Here is a 21,511-nt window from a genome sequence, read left to right as displayed (position 1 = left end):
GCTACTTTTGCACTGTTATCAATCTGACTGAGTGCGTTTGAGGGGCAAACACTGAGGCCACAAGCTAGAAAAAATTTGTCATAATGACATCAGGTGACAAGTCACGTGACATTAACGGGGCATTCGTTAAAATGCTTTATCTTGTGAAAACATGTCCGATTGGATGGAAACTTTATATATACATGTAGCTCGAAGGGAAAGAGTTTTAGACCAAGACTGACCTGATGTGATGATGATGTCATCAGGTGACAAGTCATGTGTCATTGAAGGGGCATTCAGTCCCGTGACATATTTAAGGGGCCCTCTTAAAGTGCTATATCTTGTGAAGTACATGTCTGATTGGGTTGAAACTTTGTGTATATGTCAAAAGGGAAAGGTATTCAACCCAGATTGACCAGATGTAATTGTGACCTCGAGTGACTAGTCATGTGACATTAAAGGGGCACTCTTTAAAGTGCTATATCTCGCAAAGTACTTGACCAATTGGGTTGAAACTTTGTGTATGGCTCGAAGAGGAAGGGTTTTAGACACAGATTGACTTGATGTGATTATGATGTCTTGGCGTACAAGTCACATGACCTTAAATTCACGAGAACAGGAAATACATACTTATACATAGACAAGATATCAAGTTCTGTGAATTAACTTGAAAAAACCTTCTTGTAACATTGAGGTTTTTTCAACCATACACTGTATGGACTGGTTGTTGTACTTCCACCATGCTTATTTGGCAATGGCACGGTGCAGCAGGAACCAGTGCTGCAGTATGTTGTTGCATTGAGCATTGTGCACATGTTTTTGACTACCGCAATAGCAAAACGCAAAGGGAACTTGTGATAAAAAATGCAAGTTTGTTTTTAAAAGATGTGGATTTAAGCAGAAAAAATTTAAATACAAGTATTTCAATGTGAAAAGAAGCTAAAAATTGCAATGAGGAGTTGGCTAGAGGATGCCAAACTAATCTGTGATAAGATGTATGTAAGGATCACTTTACTTTTTGCATACGATTACCAAGCCATCTAAGCAAAACAGGTTCCCAATGCAGGAACTTGCCACCCCCCACCCATACAAAATGAACAAACAAGAACCCCCCAATGCAAATGAATGCAGCTGATGCCCCTGATTAAAGGGGTGAAAACCATAGGTCCTATTTCCTCAATGCTCCAGAAGGGGCCAGAAAACATTTAAAACTCTATCTTGGGAGAATAAATGGAAAAATTCCCCTTCAGCCCCTAATAAGGCGGCCAAGCACTTATATCTCTAGGAGCAATTATCGGGAGCCCACTTGGATTGATTTTGAGACACATTTACATGACTACATGCAGTACATGCAGTAACCTCAATGAATTCTGAGGTGCTCAGTTTGTACCATGCAAGGGCATGCACTATGCAGAAGCATCCATGAAACCATGCCTGATTTCTCGGCAAGCACACTCTGTTGATGCAGTTGTTGACTACCTGTATACATGATGGATAACCCGACATACATGTATGTTGAAAACTGCACATTAGACTTTGTCAGGTGTAGAGAGATGCCATGCTCCCTGACAATATAGCACATGATGCGGAAAGGTGGGTTTAGGGACAGTATCCAAGCCATGTGGGAAAAAAGAATGTGATGCATATTTAAGGGCCAATGTGGCCAGGCAGAAAGACTAGTGTTATGCAATCAGGACACGGCTAGCAAGTAGGCATATCTTCCTCATTGATGAAGTTAATTCTTGCACACGGTCACAGTTAATATCCTGCACCAAATGGGCCATACTGTTTATCTATAAGAAGACTTCAACTGCGACAGGCCTTTCTCCCAGCTGACTGGGTTTCCCAGAGGCAGAAGCTCATTCAATCTGCAGCAGCTCATGCAAACTGCAGCATTGCACTTCTGCAGTTTCCTGTAAAAGGGAAAATACTCAGAGTAGCAGCTTTCCTTTGCAGTGTATTAAGACAAAGGCTTATGTCCAATTTCAGTCTCCCTTATAATTATGCAAAAAAATGTTACATCACTAGCTGCTAAGATGGCTTCCATAATTGGTTGATGGTGATAGAGGAAGCCAGGCTCCGAGGAAGGCATTTTGGCCCTCCTCGCCGACTCTTAGAGGGGGGCCTTTTAGTAAGCTATGCTCTTATACTAAGTGTTCCAGTACTTGTTCAAAATGATACAGGGTCGACCACCAAAAATTGGACAAAACTGTCTTATCTTCAGTCATCCTCTGCCCTGCAGGTCTACCATACACACTGCTGAAATTCTTCCACCAGTGCCTGTGGCCATGATTCACACCTAGCACTTTCCAATTCGCTACCCTGCTCAACCACTTCTTTGCCTTTTCCACTGTGATCTGTACTTCGTCTTGCCAAGGAATACTTCCCAGTTCTTCCCTCACTTCTTGAAGCCACTCTGCCCGGTGATTGTGAGGAATTGGTTTGTCCCAAATGCCTCCCCAAAAGGACTTAGCCTCGGCTGCTTCTGGTGCCTCCTGAGAAGCATCCTGGTTACCATCCAATTCCTTGAATAGCTGTCTTTAGTTGGACCTAAACAAACTATTCTGGTGAAACTGTGATATAGGATTGCAGGTACACCATGGAATCAATCTCTTTTGGAAGAGGTGTGGTTCTTAGTGGAACTGGTGAGTGTTAACTCGACATTTGCAAAGCTTCAAATCTCACTGATGAAAGTGTTTAATCCTGTCTTTATACCTGTTTACCTTAGATGTCTTTACATTGATCTACAGCCAATGATTTTCTGCAATCACAGAAAACAGACGGAATTTGCAGAATCAACACTTTGAAACAGAATCCACAACTTGAAACAGAACTTGCAAAATTTCCAACTAAGAATGGCTTAAAAAGTAAAGAAAACTTTCTGCAAAGTACTACAAATAAATGCCTACCAAACCCTTTTTAAATGCTGGAAAAATGCTAAATTGCACCACTCACATGATTGGGTCATCTGTGCCGTTACCGATACTTGAAAGTGCTTTGGTGTGCGTAAGCCCCTTGCATGCAGCAGCACCTGGCACAATGTAGCGGCGCAGTACGGCACAGAAATTGGCCCTTCACACGTGCACAGTGAATCCGCATAGACTGACCCAACAGCAAAGCTTGCACTGCTCAAGCTTACCGAACCGACTTGGCAAAACCATTGGCAGTGCCACCACCTACATCGCCATGAGCCACAACCCTTCCCATTCATGCGGCATGACTCACATGGCTCATGGTACGGTGACCCTACGCCGCCCACGCGCCAGCCCCACCTTATAAACCCCGTCTTCAGTTACCCTTTCATCGCAGGTATTCAGGCATGGGTAGATACTACATGTCACTGGGCCCCCCCCCAGCATTGTCATCTGGAGTCCCCCCCAGTGGATATAAGGCCAGGTTACGCATGCTCAATGCGGGCCACAGCTCAGCAGTTCCTATCAGCCTGCTACACATCAGCCCTTCAGCCAGCGCCCAAGACTTCTGTGCCAACGGCATAGCAGACTGATGCACTGATAAAGAACAATCAATGAGTCAACAGACTAATTTGATGGGTCGACGGACCCCTGGCAATATTAGGAAAATAACACATTTACATGTCGATACTACAGCATTTACTACGTGCACATTGCATGGTGCAAATACCGTGTACACACCCTTATAGTAAAATGTCATAGGTCATACACTGTGGTTTGAGTGTACAGCCTTGAAGTCTGTTAATCAAAACGCAGCTGTTCAACAGCTAGGACCACTGAAGGAAAGTGACCAATTACGTAACACTGTCTTGGGTAGACAGTCTGTGTCCTTAAACCAAAAGCGTCTAAGGTGACAGTCTTCCCTCAAAAACATCATAGATGTAGACTAGCTCCGGTAGGTGCTCTGGCCATCGCCTCTTCTGAGTCGGAGGGAGTGTGCAAAGTCGGTCGTGCATTGTGCAATTAAAACGCTCGCACTGTCCATTCCCCTCCGGATGGTATGGAGTTGTTCGTGTCTTGGTGATCCCGTACATCTGGCAGAGCTCCTTGATGACTTTCCCCTCAAAATTTCTTCCTCGGTCGCTGTGGAGTTGGCGGGGCACCCCGAAACGAACGAACCAGTTCTTCACCAGACACTGAGCAACCGTTCTTGCCTTCTGGTCCTTGCATGGGACAGCCTGTGTGAACTTCGTGAAGACGTCCGTGAGGACTAATACATTCTCCACGTTGTTCAAGCCTGGCTCCAAGACGGTGAAGTCTATAGCAAGGATCTCAAGTGGCCGTCTCGCAATCAGTGAACCCATCGTTGAATGTAGTTTCTTTCCGGCCTTGGCAAGAATACACCTCTGGCAGTTCTTGCAGTGCTCCTCAACATCATTGATCATTCCTGGCCAAAAACACCTACTACAGACAAGTGCAAGTGTCCTTTCCACTCCTTGATGCCCAGCCTGGTCATGGACTGCTTCTAGAACTCTCTTTCTTAGGACTAGAGGAAGTAGAAGCTGGAGAACATCACCGGAAGCTCCCTTGCTCCTTTTGTACAGGACATTATCTCTGGCCTCCAGCTGGTCCCAAAACTTCAGTAGCTTCCGGGTTGACTTCTCCTCTCTCATCAGTTGGCTAACATGTGGCCGCTGTCCTTTCTCCCAATATGTCCAGAGTGGACCGATCTGCTTGTCATTTCTCTGGAGGGCGTACAGGTCTTCTGAGGAAATAGATGGCAATGTGGAAATCGAAGCAGGTGCTGCCTCTTCTGACCTTGCTCGAAGCTCGTTCACTCCAGCATCAGGCAGGATACTTCTCATATGTGACAGTGTCCTCGGCGGGATGGAGGTAGTTGCCCGAGAGGAGGAAACGGCCTTTCTGGCAGACATCTCTTCAAGTTGTGCATCACCAGATTCACCACCGTTGGTCGTCTTTCTGCTAAGGGCATCAGCATTCCCGTTGCTCCTTCCGGATCTGTACTTGATTGTGAACTGGAACAGCTCCAGTTCAGCAGCCCACCTGGTTTCCGTCGCTCCAAGCTTGGTGTTCGTCTTGAGATAACTGAGGGGGTTGTTATCAGTGTAGACAACAAAATTCACCCCAAGAAGAAGATCTCGGAACTTATCAGTGATAGCCCACCGCAAAGCAAGCAACTCCAGCTTCATGCTGCTGTAGTTCTGCATGTTCCGCTCATTCTCCCTAAGGCCTCTGCTGGCATATCCGATGACTACCAGGCCCCGCTCTTGCTGCTGAGACAGTACTGCACCGAGACCTTGATAACTGGCGTCAACTTCCAGAATGAAGGGACGAGTGAAGTCAGGGTGAAGTCAAGTCTTCGTCTTGCCAAGGAATACTTCCCAGTTCTTCCCTCACTTCTTGAAGCCACTCTGCCCGGTGATTGTGAGGAATTGGTTTGTCCCAAATGCCTCCCCAAAAGGACTTAGCCTCGGCTGCTTCTGGTGCCTCCTGAGAAGCATCCTGGTTACCATCCAATTCCTTGAATAGCTGTCTTTAGTTGGACCTAAACAAACTATTCTGGTGAAACTGTGATATAGGATTGCAGGTACACCATGGAATCAATCTCTTTTGGAAGAGGTGTGGTTCTTAGTGGAACTGGTGAGTGTTAACTCGACATTTGCAAAGCTTCAAATCTCACTGATGAAAGTGTTTAATCCTGTCTTTATACCTGTTTACCTTAGATGTCTTTACATTGATCTACAGCCAATGATTTTCTGCAATCACAGAAAACAGACGGAATTTGCAGAATCAACACTTTGAAACAGAATCCACAACTTGAAACAGAACTTGCAAAATTTCCAACTAAGAATGGCTTAAAAAGTAAAGAAAACTTTCTGCAAAGTACTACAAATAAATGCCTACCAAACCCTTTTTAAATGCTGGAAAAATGCTAAATTGCACCACTCACATGATTGGGTCATCTGTGCCGTTACCGATACTTGAAAGTGCTTTGGTGTGCGTAAGCCCCTTGCATGCAGCAGCACCTGGCACAATGTAGCGGCGCAGTACGGCACAGAAATTGGCCCTTCACACGTGCACAGTGAATCCGCATAGACTGACCCAACAGCAAAGCTTGCACTGCTCAAGCTTACCGAACCGACTTGGCAAAACCATTGGCAGTGCCACCACCTACATCGCCATGAGCCACAACCCTTCCCATTCATGCGGCATGACTCACATGGCTCATGGTACGGTGACCCTACGCCCGCCCACGCGCCAGCCCCACCTTATAAACCCCGTCTTCAGTTACCCTTTCATCGCAGGTATTCAGGCATGGGTAGATACTACATGTCACTGGGCCCCCCCCCAGCATTGTCATCTGGAGTCCCCCCCAGTGGATATAAGGCCAGGTTACGCATGCTCAATGCGGGCCACAGCTCAGCAGTTCCTATCAGCCTGCTACACATCAGCCCTTCAGCCAGCGCCCAAGACTTCTGTGCCAACGGCATAGCAGACTGATGCACTGATAAAGAACAATCAATGAGTCAACAGACTAATTTGATGGGTCGACGGACCCCTGGCAATATTAGGAAAATAACACATTTACATGTCGATACTACAGCATTTACTACGTGCACATTGCATGGTGCAAATACCGTGTACACACCCTTATAGTAAAATGTCATAGGTCATACACTGTGGTTTGAGTGTACAGCCTTGAAGTCTGTTAATCAAAACGCAGCTGTTCAACAGCTAGGACCACTGAAGGAAAGTGACCAATTACGTAACACTGTCTTGGGTAGACAGTCTGTGTCCTTAAACCAAAAGCGTCTAAGGTGACAGTCTTCCCTCAAAAACATCATAGATGTAGACTAGCTCCGGTAGGTGCTCTGGCCATCGCCTCTTCTGAGTCGGAGGGAGTGTGCAAAGTCGGTCGTGCATTGTGCAATTAAAACGCTCGCACTGTCCATTCCCCTCCGGATGGTATGGAGTTGTTCGTGTCTTGGTGATCCCGTACATCTGGCAGAGCTCCTTGATGACTTTCCCCTCAAAATTTCTTCCTCGGTCGCTGTGGAGTTGGCGGGGCACCCCGAAACGAACGAACCAGTTCTTCACCAGACACTGAGCAACCGTTCTTGCCTTCTGGTCCTTGCATGGGACAGCCTGTGTGAACTTCGTGAAGACGTCCGTGAGGACTAATACATTCTCCACGTTGTTCAAGCCTGGCTCCAAGACGGTGAAGTCTATAGCAAGGATCTCAAGTGGCCGTCTCGCAATCAGTGAACCCATCGTTGAATGTAGTTTCTTTCCGGCCTTGGCAAGAATACACCTCTGGCAGTTCTTGCAGTGCTCCTCAACATCATTGATCATTCCTGGCCAAAAACACCTACTACAGACAAGTGCAAGTGTCCTTTCCACTCCTTGATGCCCAGCCTGGTCATGGACTGCTTCTAGAACTCTCTTTCTTAGGACTAGAGGAAGTAGAAGCTGGAGAACATCACCGGAAGCTCCCTTGCTCCTTTTGTACAGGACATTATCTCTGGCCTCCAGCTGGTCCCAAAACTTCAGTAGCTTCCGGGTTGACTTCTCCTCTCTCATCAGTTGGCTAACATGTGGCCGCTGTCCTTTCTCCCAATATGTCCAGAGTGGACCGATCTGCTTGTCATTTCTCTGGAGGGCGTACAGGTCTTCTGAGGAAATAGATGGCAATGTGGAAATCGAAGCAGGTGCTGCCTCTTCTGACCTTGCTCGAAGCTCGTTCACTCCAGCATCAGGCAGGGTACTTCTCATATGTGACAGTGTCCTCGGCGGGATGGAGGTAGTTGCCCGAGAGGAGGAAACGGCCTTTCTGGCAGACATCTCTTCAAGTTGTGCATCACCAGATTCACCACCGTTGGTCGTCTTTCTGCTAAGGGCATCAGCATTCCCGTTGCTCCTTCCGGATCTGTACTTGATTGTGAACTGGAACAGCTCCAGTTCAGCAGCCCACCTGGTTTCCGTCGCTCCAAGCTTGGTGTTCGTCTTGAGATAACTGAGGGGGTTGTTATCAGTGTAGACAACAAAATTCACCCCAAGAAGAAGATCTCGGAACTTATCAGTGATAGCCCACCGCAAAGCAAGCAACTCCAGCTTCATGCTGCTGTAGTTCTGCATGTTCCGCTCATTCTCCCTAAGGCCTCTGCTGGCATATCCGATGACTACCAGGCCCCGCTCTTGCTGCTGAGACAGTACTGCACCGAGACCTTGATAACTGGCGTCAACTTCCAGAATGAAGGGACGAGTGAAGTCAGGGTAGCCAATTTAAGAAGGGGCGCCGTTGTCAGGAGGGACTTCAAGGCATCGAAGGACTTGTCGCAAGATTCATCCCATGCTTCTGTAATCGACCTTGACTGGCTGACCTTCTTGCACCGCCTCTTCCCAGATCCTCCAAGGAGTGCATGAAGTGGGTTAGCGACTTGGGCAAACCCTGGTACAAATCGGCGATAATAGCCAGCAAGGCCGAGGAACCCTCGAAGCTCACGCTCAGTAACAGGCTTCTTCCAGTCTGCAACAGCTCTGATCTTCAGAGAGCAGGACAAGAGGTCTTCCTGCAGACCTTGACGGTAGGAAAAGAACTTCTGCTGGATTTGGGGTAGCGTGTCTCCGTCACCAAAAACCTTGAGTAGGATGCGGAGGATTTCCTCAGGCTTCCCTTTGACTGCGTCACCTCTGCCGAGTACTTCTTGACGGGCTCTGCCGGCAAGGTGGTCGATGATGAATGCTGCTCCATCTTCCTCCTTGAGTTGCCTCGCTTTCAGCTGGCCCCGTACATCACTCACCCACTCTTGCACCGAAGGGTCGTTGGCCTTCTCCGGTTTGCCCCTGAAGCGCTCAAGTCGTCTCCCGGCCGCAACAAAAATCTGCTTGGGGTGGAGGTCAACTGCATGGAAGAGCTGCCCACGGTATCCGTCTGCCGTTCCTCTTTCTCCTTCTGCAATGCCATCTTCATTGCTTCCAGTTCAGCTCGAAGTTGCGCCACCGTTTCGCTCTTCATCTCTGACGGTACAAGCAGTTCACCGGTTAGACGTCAAACCACTTCTGTCAGCTCATCCTTGACTGGGGGTTACCATGTGTGCACCATCCTGTCTACGACGCCATTTGTGACACAGGGGAAAGTCAAGGCCATTGACGCATGGTCTGGTTTCTTTCCAAATCTTTAATGGTGCAGAAAGCTAAAACCAAAACAAGGAAAACCCTGAAACGAGAAACAAAATAATGCAAGATAAGTACTAAACCGATGGATGTACCATTCTGGCAAAGAACAATCAAACACATATTAAAGTGATAAAAAAATCTGCAGTTCCTTTAAACACAACATGATGCACTAGGCTCGGACGCACAGGGCACGTATATGCTTTTACCTGCACTCCAGTAATAAGCAACAAAAACAAATCACACGGTGACTGGCACACCAGTCTATCCAGCCTACCTGCACTGCCACGAAGTCTTCCCACAGTGCTTAACTAAGCAGGAACAATGGGCTTCCTAGTAAGGGGCAATAAACAGTGGTGGCTGACTTCCTCCTTGCTGCACTAAAGGATAGCAAGACTATTTACACATCATTGAATATGCGGCAACTTGAGGATTAAAGACTTCCTGTGCCATGTGCCACATGGGCAGTGTGCCTTACACATGCACCAAATGGATAACTTCAAGAAATCACTAAACCACAATGGTATAGTCAAAATACGTAAAGGAAGAAAGAAATCATTATAAAAAAGAAAAGAAAACTGATCCTGCCACTCTCAAAATGGCTCTAACTTTGCCTCTCGTGGATTTCAGTAAATTATTTAAAAAGTGATTCAAAAGTAAAATGTAAAAATAGAAAATGCAACAAACAGAGCTCACATAAATGTTACACAAAATGCCATCTTAAAAGCACTCATGTTCACTATTGATCTTCAATGCCTTAAAATACAACAAAGACGTTCCTGGCTGTCCCCAGATCGCTGAAATCTATCAAAGAACTAGATAATTTAAGTTAAGGCAGCCAGGGGGTTTCTAACTAACTTAAAGAAAAGTCAATCGAGCTAAGGAAAATAATAAAACTTTCAGTTAAGTTAAAGACACTAATTATACAGTATAAGATGGACACTAAATACACAATAAGAATATAAGAAAGTACACTTACCCCAGTCAAACTTGGATAGAATACAAAAGATGAACTGGACTAAATTGCGGGGACAGGCATCATGGCACTTGTTGGCTATGTGGCAGCTGAAGGATGACTCTGGACGGTGCTTACTGGCTGAAGACTCAGTGTGTTATGAGACAAAGGGCAATATACTACAAAGGTGCCTAGAGGGGGGTCACTAAATGAACTTGCAAGTGCCCAGAGGGGGTCTCTAAATGAACTCACACTGAATGGTTGACTGAGCACAGCCAACTGAGGGCGCTATACAAATAACATACAAAAGTGACCTGTCACATTCTCCCCTGCTTAAAGGTTGGCGCCTCGACAACCTCCAGTAATCGAACAAAAAAACAATACAAGAAGACTAAGAGTCCATACTATTTACAAAAAAGTCACTTCGGTTGGATTCCGGCCAACATCTGCACTAGCAACAGCTGAGTCCTGCTGATGTCTGCAAGTACTCGCGGGTCTGCAGTAGGTGCCACGGGCATCTCCGACTGGATGGCGGATTTGGGCAGGTGTGCAAATTGGAGTGGCTCCCTGCTCCAGTGCGACTCGAGCGACGTACCTCGACCATCGGTTCAGCGGGGGCGTCCTCACTAGGAGTAGTCCCTAGTGGAGCATCAGGTATTTGGGCTGGTCTCGAGGCTAGGTGAAGGTGCTCCCCTGCTTTGTGTGAAGCAGAAGGTTGCGCTTCGGATCCTATAGTGAATGAGGTTCCCAGGGCCTCCTCTGGTGGGACATCTTCCGATGGGTTCTCCTCTGGCGGCTCACCTTTGGGCAGCTCATGCTGCGGTGGCGCATCCTCTGGTGGCTCATCCTCCAACGGTGCGTCCCCTGGTAGCTCGTCCTCCGGCGGTGCGTCCCCTGGTGGCTCGCCTTCCAGTGGTGTGTCCCCTGGTGGCTCATTCTCCAGCAGTGCGTTCCCTGGTGGCTCGTCCTCTGGCAGCTCGTCCTCTGGTGGCGCATCTTCCTCTGGCGGTGTATCCTGTTGGGGAATTGCTGCTTCCCGCTGCTGCTCCCCTGCTTTTTGTAAAGCAGTGGGTCCCCCTGTAGCTGCCTCCGTAGGTTGCAACATCTGCACCCTCTGTCGATGGGCCGACAGAAGAAGGTCATCGTCGTCTTCATCAGACAGCACAGTAGCATTTGGTGCACTGTTGTTTGGTGGGCGATGTCCGGCATCTGGTGTTCTGGGTTGTACCGACATCCGACCATCCAGCAGGTCCCTCCTGTTGACAGTCTTCTGGTCGCCAGTCCCATCAAGTGGAGTCACCACATAGACATGTCCTGTAGGATTGGGCCTGCTGATAACCTTGAATGGCCTGTCTGCCCAGAAGTCCTGAATCTTGTTCCGTCCAAGGACTCAATTGCGGAGGAAGACTCTTGCTCCAATGGGCAAGCCCTCGTCTTTGGCACTGCTGTTGTGGCGATTCATCCTCCTCAGGGCCTCCTTCTCGGTCTTCCCTGATGCCATCTCGTAAGCTTGCATCATTCTTTTGTGATGGTCTGCTACCCAGTCGTCTACTGTTGCATCCTTATTTCCCTGCTGATTGTCAGCACCAAGGAGGTAGTCGATCGGCAATCGAGGTTCATGCCCAAAGAACAGATAGTAAGGAGAGTATCCAGTTGATGATTGGGAGGTTGCATTGTAGATGTAGACTAGCTCCGGTAGGTGCTCTGGCCATCGCCTCTTCTGAGTCGGAGGGAGTGTGCAAAGTCGGTCGTGCATTGTGCAATTAAAACGCTCGCACTGTCCATTCCCCTCCGGATGGTATGGAGTTGTTCGTGTCTTGGTGATCCCGTACATCTGGCAGAGCTCCTTGATGACTTTCCCCTCAAAATTTCTTCCTCGGTCGCTGTGGAGTTGGCGGGGCACCCCGAAACGAACGAACCAGTTCTTCACCAGACACTGAGCAACCGTTCTTGCCTTCTGGTCCTTGCATGGGACAGCCTGTGTGAACTTCGTGAAGACGTCCGTGAGGACTAATACATTCTCCACGTTGTTCAAGCCTGGCTCCAAGACGGTGAAGTCTATAGCAAGGATCTCAAGTGGCCGTCTCGCAATCAGTGAACCCATCGTTGAATGTAGTTTCTTTCCGGCCTTGGCAAGAATACACCTCTGGCAGTTCTTGCAGTGCTCCTCAACATCATTGATCATTCCTGGCCAAAAACACCTACTACGGACAAGTGCAAGTGTCCTTTCCACTCCTTGATGCCCAGCCTGGTCATGGACTGCTTCTAGAACTCTCTTTCTTAGGACTAGAGGAAGTAGAAGCTGGAGAACATCACCGGAAGCTCCCTTGCTCCTTTTGTACAGGACATTATCTCTGGCCTCCAGCTGGTCCCAAAACTTCAGTAGCTTCCGGGTTGACTTCTCCTCTCTCATCAGTTGGCTAACATGTGGCCGCTGTCCTTTCTCCCAATATGTCCAGAGTGGACCGATCTGCTTGTCATTTCTCTGGAGGGCGTACAGGTCTTCTGAGGAAATAGATGGCAATGTGGAAATCGAAGCAGGTGCTGCCTCTTCTGACCTTGCTCGAAGCTCGTTCACTCCAGCATCAGGCAGGGTACTTCTCATATGTGACAGTGTCCTCGGCGGGATGGAGGTAGTTGCCCGAGAGGAGGAAACGGCCTTTCTGGCAGACATCTCTTCAAGTTGTGCATCACCAGATTCACCACCGTTGGTCGTCTTTCTGCTAAGGGCATCAGCATTCCCGTTGCTCCTTCCGGATCTGTACTTGATTGTGAACTGGAACAGCTCCAGTTCAGCAGCCCACCTGGTTTCCGTCACTCCAAGCTTGGTGTTCGTCTTGAGATAACTGAGGGGGTTGTTATCAGTGTAGACAACAAAATTCACCCCAAGAAGAAGATCTCGGAACTTATCAGTGATAGCCCACCGCAAAGCAAGCAACTCCAGCTTCATGCTGCTGTAGTTCTGCATGTTCCGCTCATTCTCCCTAAGGCCTCTGCTGGCATATCCGATGACTACCAGGCCCCGCTCTTGCTGCTGAGACAGTACTGCACCGAGACCTTGATAACTGGCGTCAACTTCCAGAATGAAGGGACGAGTGAAGTCAGGGTAGCCAATTTAAGAAGGGGCGCCGTTGTCAGGAGGGACTTCAAGGCATCGAAGGACTTGTCGCAAGATTCATCCCATGCTTCTGTAATCGACCTTGACTGGCTGACCTTCTTGCACCGCCTCTTCCCAGATCCTCCAAGGAGTGCATGAAGTGGGTTAGCGACTTGGGCAAACCCTGGTACAAATCGGCGATAATAGCCAGCAAGGCCGAGGAACCCTCGAAGCTCACGCTCAGTAACAGGCTTCTTCCAGTCTGCAACAGCTCTGATCTTCAGAGAGCAGGACAAGAGGTCTTCCTGCAGACCTTGACGGTAGGAAAAGAACTTCTGCTGGATTTGGGGTAGCGTGTCTCCGTCACCAAAAACCTTGAGTAGGATGCGGAGGATTTCCTCAGGCTTCCCTTTGACTGCGTCACCTCTGCCGAGTACTTCTTGACGGGCTCTGCCGGCAAGGTGGTCGATGATGAATGCTGCTCCATCTTCCTCCTTGAGTTGCCTCGCTTTCAGCTGGCCCCGTACATCACTCACCCACTCTTGCACCGAAGGGTCGTTGGCCTTCTCCGGTTTGCCCCTGAAGCGCTCAAGTCGTCTCCCGGCCGCAACAAAAATCTGCTTGGGGGTGGAGGTCAACTGCATGGAAGAGCTGCCCACGGTATCCGTCTGCCGTTCCTCTTTCTCCTTCTGCAATGCCATCTTCATTGCTTCCAGTTCAGCTCGAAGTTGCGCCACCGTTTCGCTCTTCATCTCTGACGGTACAAGCAGTTCACCGGTTAGACGTCAAACCACTTCTGTCAGCTCATCCTTGACTGGGGGTTACCATGTGTGCACCATCCTGTCTACGACGCCATTTGTGACACAGGGGAAAGTCAAGGCCATTGACGCATGGTCTGGTTTCTTTCCAAATCTTTAATGGTGCAGAAAGCTAAAACCAAAACAAGGAAAACCCTGAAACGAGAAACAAAATAATGCAAGATAAGTACTAAACCGATGGATGTACCATTCTGGCAAAGAACAATCAAACACATATTAAAGTGATAAAAAAATCTGCAGTTCCTTTAAACACAACATGATGCACTAGGCTCGGACGCACAGGGCACGTATATGCTTTTACCTGCACTCCAGTAATAAGCAACAAAAACAAATCACACGGTGACTGGCACACCAGTCTATCCAGCCTACATGCACTGCCACTAAGTCTTCCCACAGTGCTTAACTAAGCAGGAACAATGGGCTTCCTAGTAAGGGGCAATAAACAGTGGTGGCTGACTTCCTCCTTGCTGCACTAAAGGATAGCAAGGCTATTTACACATCATTGAATATGCGGCAACTTGAGGATTAAAGACTTCCTGTGCCATGTGCCACATGGGCAGTGTGCCTTACACATGCACCAAATGGATAACTTCAAGAAATCATTAAACCGCAATGGTATAGTCAAAATACGTAAAGGAAGAAAGAAATCATTATAAAAAAGAAAAGAAAACTGATCCTGCCACTCTCAAAATGGCTCTAACTTTGCCTCTCGTGGATTTCAGTAAATTATTTAAAAAGTGATTCAAAAGTAAAATGTAAAAATAGAAAATGCAACAAACAGAGCTCACATAAATGTTACACAAAATGCCATCTTAAAAGCACTCATGTTCACTATTGATCTTCAATGCCTTAAAATACAACAAAGACGTTCCTGGCTGTCCCCAGATCACTGAAAACTATCAAAGAACTAGATAATTTAAGTTAAGGCAGCCAGGGGGTTTCTAACTAACTTAAAGAAAAGTCAATCGAGCTAAGGAAAATAATAAAACTTTCAGTTAAGTTAAAGACACTAATTATACAGTATAAGATGGACACTAAATACACAATAAGAATATAAGAAAGTACACTTACCCCAGTCAAACTTGGATAGAATACAAAAGATGAACTGGACTAAATTGCGGGGACAGGCATCATGGCACTTGTTGGCTATGTGGCAGCTGAAGGATGACTCTGGACGGTGCTTATTGGCTGAAGACTCAGTGTGTTATGAGACAAAGGGCAATATACTACAAAGGTGCCTAGAGGGGGTCACTAAATGAACTTACAAGTGCCCAGAGGGGGTCTCTAAATGAACTCACACTGAATGGTTGACTGAGCACAGCCAACTGAGGGCGCTATACAAATAACATACAAAAGTGACCTGTCACAAGTCTATTAACATTAACAGTAAAACAGTTCATAATACTAAGTCATCAAAATAAACTCAAAATGAAGTTACGTACAGGTAAATTACAAAATATTCTAATTACAGCAATTTACCCCATATGGCTTTATGTCAACTTTAGTGCCGGGCTGTTGACAAGTGGTTTGCTGGGTGGTATGGGGGCAAGCTGAATTCTGACCCTGGCATAGGCCCTTAAATGCCCTTTGGAGTCTCTTGATGGATATTTCCATCAAGAATATGAATGGTCACTCTCAAGTTTAACCAACCCTTCCTTGAAGTTTGATTTGTATATAAACTTCCCCGTTGGTTAAATCTTTGAAGGTTCATTGTGTAACTCTAATTAGCAGAATCAGCAAATTTTCTCCCAGCTTCCAACAGCCTGCAATCTCCAATTTGATTAAGCCCCCAACCAATTGAAACTGACATTCTATGTCCAAAAACAGGACTTTGGGGAGGTTCCCCGAACACAATGGATTGGGTGAGCAAGGGGGTTAAACGTTATGACCTCCATCATTGTATACCACAGATGGTTCCATTTGGGTTGTGTAAGGTTGGAAAATATCCTTTTAGAACAAGGTGCGCAGAAAAAGAAAAAGTGAGATAACCCACAAGAATCATACATTTTTCCATTTTCTGACAATAAGATGTGTGTCACCCCAACCTCTTAAAGATTCTCTGCAGACAATTTGAAAGGGATTGAACAGGGCAGATACTATGGACCACTGACAAATTAAAAAACAATTGAAGCAATCTGGAATTATGAAAATATATTCTACCAAAACCACTACTTTTGTAACTGTTTATTCACAACTAGTCAACCCAAATGTAAGCGAAAGTGATTGCAAGTTTTCTGAATGCTTTTAAAGTCATCTACTGAATTACCAATTTTAATAGCAAAATGTATTCATGTCGTATGTGACAGTCAAACTGTACAGAGTATTTACAAATTAAAATGTGCCCTGTCCACCTAAAATTTCCAAAGTATGAACAGAATTTGTGTGTGGTAAATTTCCAGTTTCAATCAATCGATCGATCAAGCAATCAATCAATATCACATAGAAGGTTCAGGAATTCTTACTTGTCTTGCCTTCAACTTTTTTTCACACTTCTCTGAAACTGATTCTTAATTTTCAGTTCACTGAATCTTTCATTTTACACTTCAATTTAATACATGTATTCCTTTGATTCTTTCAAATGACCAAAATCTTTTAAAACTGTCAAAACTGCAGATCTTTCTTGTTTGATTATCACTTTCTCATGTTAACTTTTCTTGACTTTCTGTTAATCCTAAATTTATAATATTTCTCTGTAATGTCGACCTCTCAAAATCTGAATCTTTTCTTTATTCTCTTTTAATCTCTAAAGTCTAAACATCTTCGTTAAGTTCTGTTTAGTTAACATTCACAACTCTCTTCCAACCTCTTCTTTCTGATTCGCAGTTTTTCTTTTGGATTCTCAGTGTTGCATATTAACTCTCAAATTCCGTGATTAACTTCTAAATTTGCAAACTTTACCGCAATTTGACTAATCACACTTCTTATCTAACAATTCTCAGATTTCCTTTGTTTACATGAATGAATTGCAATCTTAAACCTCATTCAATTTTTCCAATATCCTTTTTACATTTTCTAATGTCAAAGAAATACTCTTCACAGTTTTGTTATTCCGTACAATTATTTACTTGGCATGCAGTCAAAAATTCTTTAGCAAAAAGACACCAAATTATACGTCACATCAAAATCCTTCAAAACTTAACAGATATCCATATTGTTTTTATACATATAAAATGATGTGCTGACGCCAGTTTTTTCCTCATTGAGCGAGTCAATTCAGTAAGCATTTTGAATTACTTCAGAAAAGGGCCGTCAGACTTCCACATTAAAGATGCAGTCCACCTTTGAGTTGTGTTAGAAATTCTCCTTCAGTAGCTGAGAACCCCCATAACTTGTGTCATCTAAAGTTGTAAATTTTATAGACCAAAATCCCAACTAAAAAGCTGTGTTCTACCTCGTGATACCAAGATTACTGTGAATCTGTTATACATTTAGACGTTTTCATAAAAAAATAGAGAAAAACTTCTTAAAACTTACAGTTAGCATCTTCAGAAAATGTCTTGAGGAAACTCTAGGCATGCAGTACACCAACAAAGTCTGCAGTTCTTGGCTGTTAAGGCTTCAGGCCAACAGGATAAGATTTCTTGAAAAATATTATATAGTGTATATAGTGAGTAAGCACAGCCAAAACAGGCCACACCCAAGGAATTCAGAATTTGGAAAGTATTTGGCAAATGTCGACACTCCACCAGTCATTTATACTGCTACACTATTGTATTTGTACATAATTGCAACAAAGGCGCCCTAAAATGCCTCAGTAGTAATCAACTGCACTGGTAACTATGGCACATAGTCATAAAAAAGACACACTCCTACCTTCTTTGGTACACTCACATACTATGGGTGACTAAGTTCAGTCTATTACTGAATATTCATCATTGAACTTACAACCAATGTTAAATCTACACATTGCATGATCACTAAAAGAAAACCAAACTGAATTCTAAATTAGAAACATGGTGAAACAATTAATCACTTGTGACAGTGTGGCCTTGTATTGTTACAGGATCAGTTGACCCAAACCAAGGTCAAATTCAGTATGGAGACAACTGCATTGCTTGCATTTGAATCACTGCCAGGAATTATGAACTAGGCTTTTGGGGGGTCAATTCTTCACTGCAGTTTGTGGCACACCCCCCCCCAAAAAAAAATCAGCACAATAAATAACTACAGTCTGAAGTCTACCCTAGTAGGGTCCTCTCTGCATATTTGCTCTGCAGTTCCTATCTTTCTTTCACACAATTGCAAAACAAAACATACTCAACTGACACTTGCTGAATTTGTTGTACTTTTGTATGGATATTAATCAATATTACTGAACGGGAAAGAGGGAAATCAATCGAAGGATGTACATATCATTGTGTTCAGTATCACCTAAAATATTATCCTTAGCCTACCTTGGGGGCCATTTTGTATAATGAAAAGAATATTTCATGCTTTTAACTCATCTTTAGGTCCAAGGAAGAAAAAGGAAAGAAAGGAAAAGTGTCATCACCCCCCTCTGTCAACTCATGAAACTCTTATGAAGAAGATGCTATCCTGCATGTCTGACATGAGTCTGCATAGCCATTGTACTACAACCACTGCTGTGCCACTACTAGAAGTTGCAGAGCACTTTAACCAGCAGACAGGTGGTCTTGGAGCAGTGGCTAAAACAGATAGTAAGTGAGATTTTTGCTCCTTCACACATGTTGTTACTCTTATGATTGTGAAATAAATAGATGCAGGGACATGGACTAATGTTATTGTATGTGGAACGTATGTATTCCGAAAAACCAACATGGATGCTGAAAAGCATGGTTAAGTAACATGAGACTTGAATAGCCCCCTCAGGAGGCTTTCTTGAGAAAGTAAAAAGTGGGATTAATTACAGACACAACATATTTCCCCCTTTGCAGGCACGGATCCAGGATTTTTTTAAGGGGGGGGGCACTACCAAAACTGGATTATAGCAAAGAGTGTTGCATATACAAAGACATATATATATAAACTGGGTCTTTAGGTGAATTTTTGAAATAAAAAAAGGAGGAAGCAAAGCTTTTTATTTATTCATTTTTTTTAAGATGGCTGCCATTTAAAAATTTCCTGCAACCATTAGTGTTTCTACTGTTCAAAGATATGTTAAAATGAAAGACAAGTTTGACAAAAGAACTGAACATATTTACAGTGTCGTTTAGTGTTGTATCAGTCTACAATGAACTGTTTTAGATGCATTAGCTTTAACCGCCAAAAGTCAAGATTTATTTTTGATGAGTATTTTTACAGATGAAATCAAGCACCAAATGTCAACTCTTAAAACCTACAAGAGTACATGCTAAGCTATAAATAAAATGTGTTTGTTTTTCCATAAACATATTGTGACACAAGAAAATGCATGACAAGGATGGTGTACATTTACTGGTTCTTTTAATGGTGTTGCTGCATTGCAGGAAAAGAAGACCCTGAAAGATGCAAAACAAAAGAAATTAAAAATATGCCCTGAAATAACAACGCACAATATGGAGAAACTAGCAGTTCAAATAATTATGTCAAAGCAAACTGCTTGGGCAAATTGAGCTTAAACATAAATACAAATATAAACTCTGGCAAAACTGCAACATAAATCTGGTCTGCTTTCTGTACACCTCTGCATTGGAATTTACCCATTTATAGCAAGAAGCCTACATTAAAAGACACAAGATATCAATTCCTATTACACAACTATTATACACAAGGGAAAGCAAGGCACATGAGTGTCTACACTTGCTAGCCCAGGCAGTCATCTACTTAATCTAAAAGGTAAACAACACTCAGCACTGGCCCGTGGGCTAAGAGATGCTATGCATAGACTTGACCTAGTCCATCAACTGTTACATTCCAAAGATTTTACATGAAATTACCAACTATAGAATGCTATCAGTAACCAAAAACAAATGCACACAAGGAATAAGCCAACCTTAAAGTTAAACTAATAAGAATCTAATAAGAAACTGATACAGCTAAAAGTAATAGTGGTAACTAGAATTAGAGGCCTCTACATGTAATAATAGTAGTGGGGCTGGTGCAAGTCTAATGTTAACATGTGTCCAATAAACAATGGGCATACTTAAAGGGCAATGAACTATTCACTCCAGCCTTTCTAGCAGTGTGACCAGTAGGCTCAGTTCCTGGAATGTGGCTCTCATTAGTTATGCACCTACTACCCTATATAACACACCAGTACAGTGTACATGTACATGTACATGCATGGAAGAGAGCTGCTCTAGACCTCAGAGCAAAGAGACACATGTCTAGAGAAAATAAGACACTCCAACTTCATATAAAACCTAACAAAATGAGATACATGTACACTCTAATCACAACATAAAGCACAAAGAGAAGGAAAAGGGTAAAGTTGTACTAGAAACAAGCTAAAATAATCTTAATTTAAATCCTCAATAAAAGGAGAACTTAACTCCACAATCAAATCAAAATAGTGAATAAAATAAATGATCGAATGGGATGATATTTAATTGACACAAGCACGATTAGAGTCTGAATAGTATGTGCAAGAGGAATCTCAACAATTCAGTCATACTTGGAAGTTATCTCCAATGGGTATAGTTGGTCTACACCGCACACAACCAAAGAATTGATACATTTATAAAGTCAACCTACTGAGGAAAAGTACACTCCTTAAATAGCTCTTCCTTCAATTACAAATCTTTATACATGTACAATATAATAAACTTACCCCAGCCTTGGCTATCTCAAACTTCTGAAGAACTTGATGCTAGATGAAGTTTTTTAGCAGGGTGAACTCTTAGTGTTTACTGGCTGAAGACTCAGTGTGCAATGAAACAAAGGACAGTGTGCTACACAGGTGCCTAGAGGGGGTCACTAAATGAACTCACAAGGTCCTAGAGGGGGTCTCAAAATGAACTCACAAAACAGCTGACTTGGCACAGCCAACTGAGGGCGCTAGGCAAATAACATAAAAAGTGACCTGTCACAATATGAAGACTGATTAAAAATATTGGACGCAATTGTTTTTTCTTTACATTTTGTCGGTTTGTTTTTGCAAGTCTATATTTTTCCTACTACAAAGACTTTACCCTTTGGACTTGTGACATTTCAAGATGTATTTTGCGTTGGGGAGATGTTAATTTATAACGGGTTTTGCCCTTACCCAACGTATGTATCAATAAACACTGTATGCTCAGTGCTTGTCCGCGAGCTTCCGAAAAAAAATTCACAAGCTTACTCGGGTGGGACTCGAACTCATGACCTCCTGCTTACCAGTGCAGACGTCTTAACCACTCGACCACCGTGCTTGCCGTGGTCGGCTGGCCGGTCCGAGTCAGGTGTAGCAGCGGGTACTGTGAACTATTTCAAGATGTATTTCGCGTTGGGGAGATATTAATTATAATGGGTTTTGCCCTTACCTTGTGCTTGTCCGAGAGCTTCCGAAAAAAATTCACAAGCACTTGACTCGGACTGGCCAGCCGACCACGGCAAGCACGGTGGTCGAGTGGTTAGCCCCACGTGTTACAAGAGAAAGGAAGTTTACTTCCTTGGTGGATGGAAAGGATGGACCACT

At 44.5% G+C, this 21,511-nt stretch overlaps 2 protein-coding genes across 8 annotated transcripts in view; one reads left to right on the top strand and one right to left on the bottom strand.

Annotated features, from left to right (window-relative positions):
- trim37 (tripartite motif containing 37) overlaps nucleotides 1-21,511 on the top strand; it is a 317,829-nt gene that overhangs the window by 277,819 nt on the left and 18,499 nt on the right. For 6 of the 7 annotated variants that reach the window (XM_087140616.1, XM_087140614.1, XM_087140610.1 and 3 more), the window contains one exon: nucleotides 18,408-18,614. In XM_087140616.1, the coding sequence (XP_086996742.1) occupies nucleotides 18,408-18,614 (207 nt within the window). Of the gene's footprint in view, nucleotides 1-18,407; nucleotides 18,615-21,511 lie in introns of those variants that run through there. The other variant, XR_015426288.1, reaches the window with a different exon arrangement.
- Nucleotides 10,493-11,427, bottom strand: LOC147798003 (uncharacterized). Its single transcript, XM_087141123.1, has one exon. It carries the CDS (start codon nucleotides 11,273-11,275, stop codon nucleotides 10,493-10,495), a length of 783 nt encoding a protein of 260 aa, XP_086997249.1. The 5' UTR covers nucleotides 11,276-11,427.

This window comes from Acanthaster planci, linkage group LG09 (assembly GCF_054643075.1).
Source record: "Acanthaster planci isolate LZ-2023a linkage group LG09, COTS_SCS, whole genome shotgun sequence".
Classification (NCBI taxonomy): Eukaryota; Metazoa; Echinodermata; class Asteroidea; order Valvatida; family Acanthasteridae; genus Acanthaster; species Acanthaster planci.
This window is presented reverse-complemented; position numbering and strand designations above follow the sequence as displayed.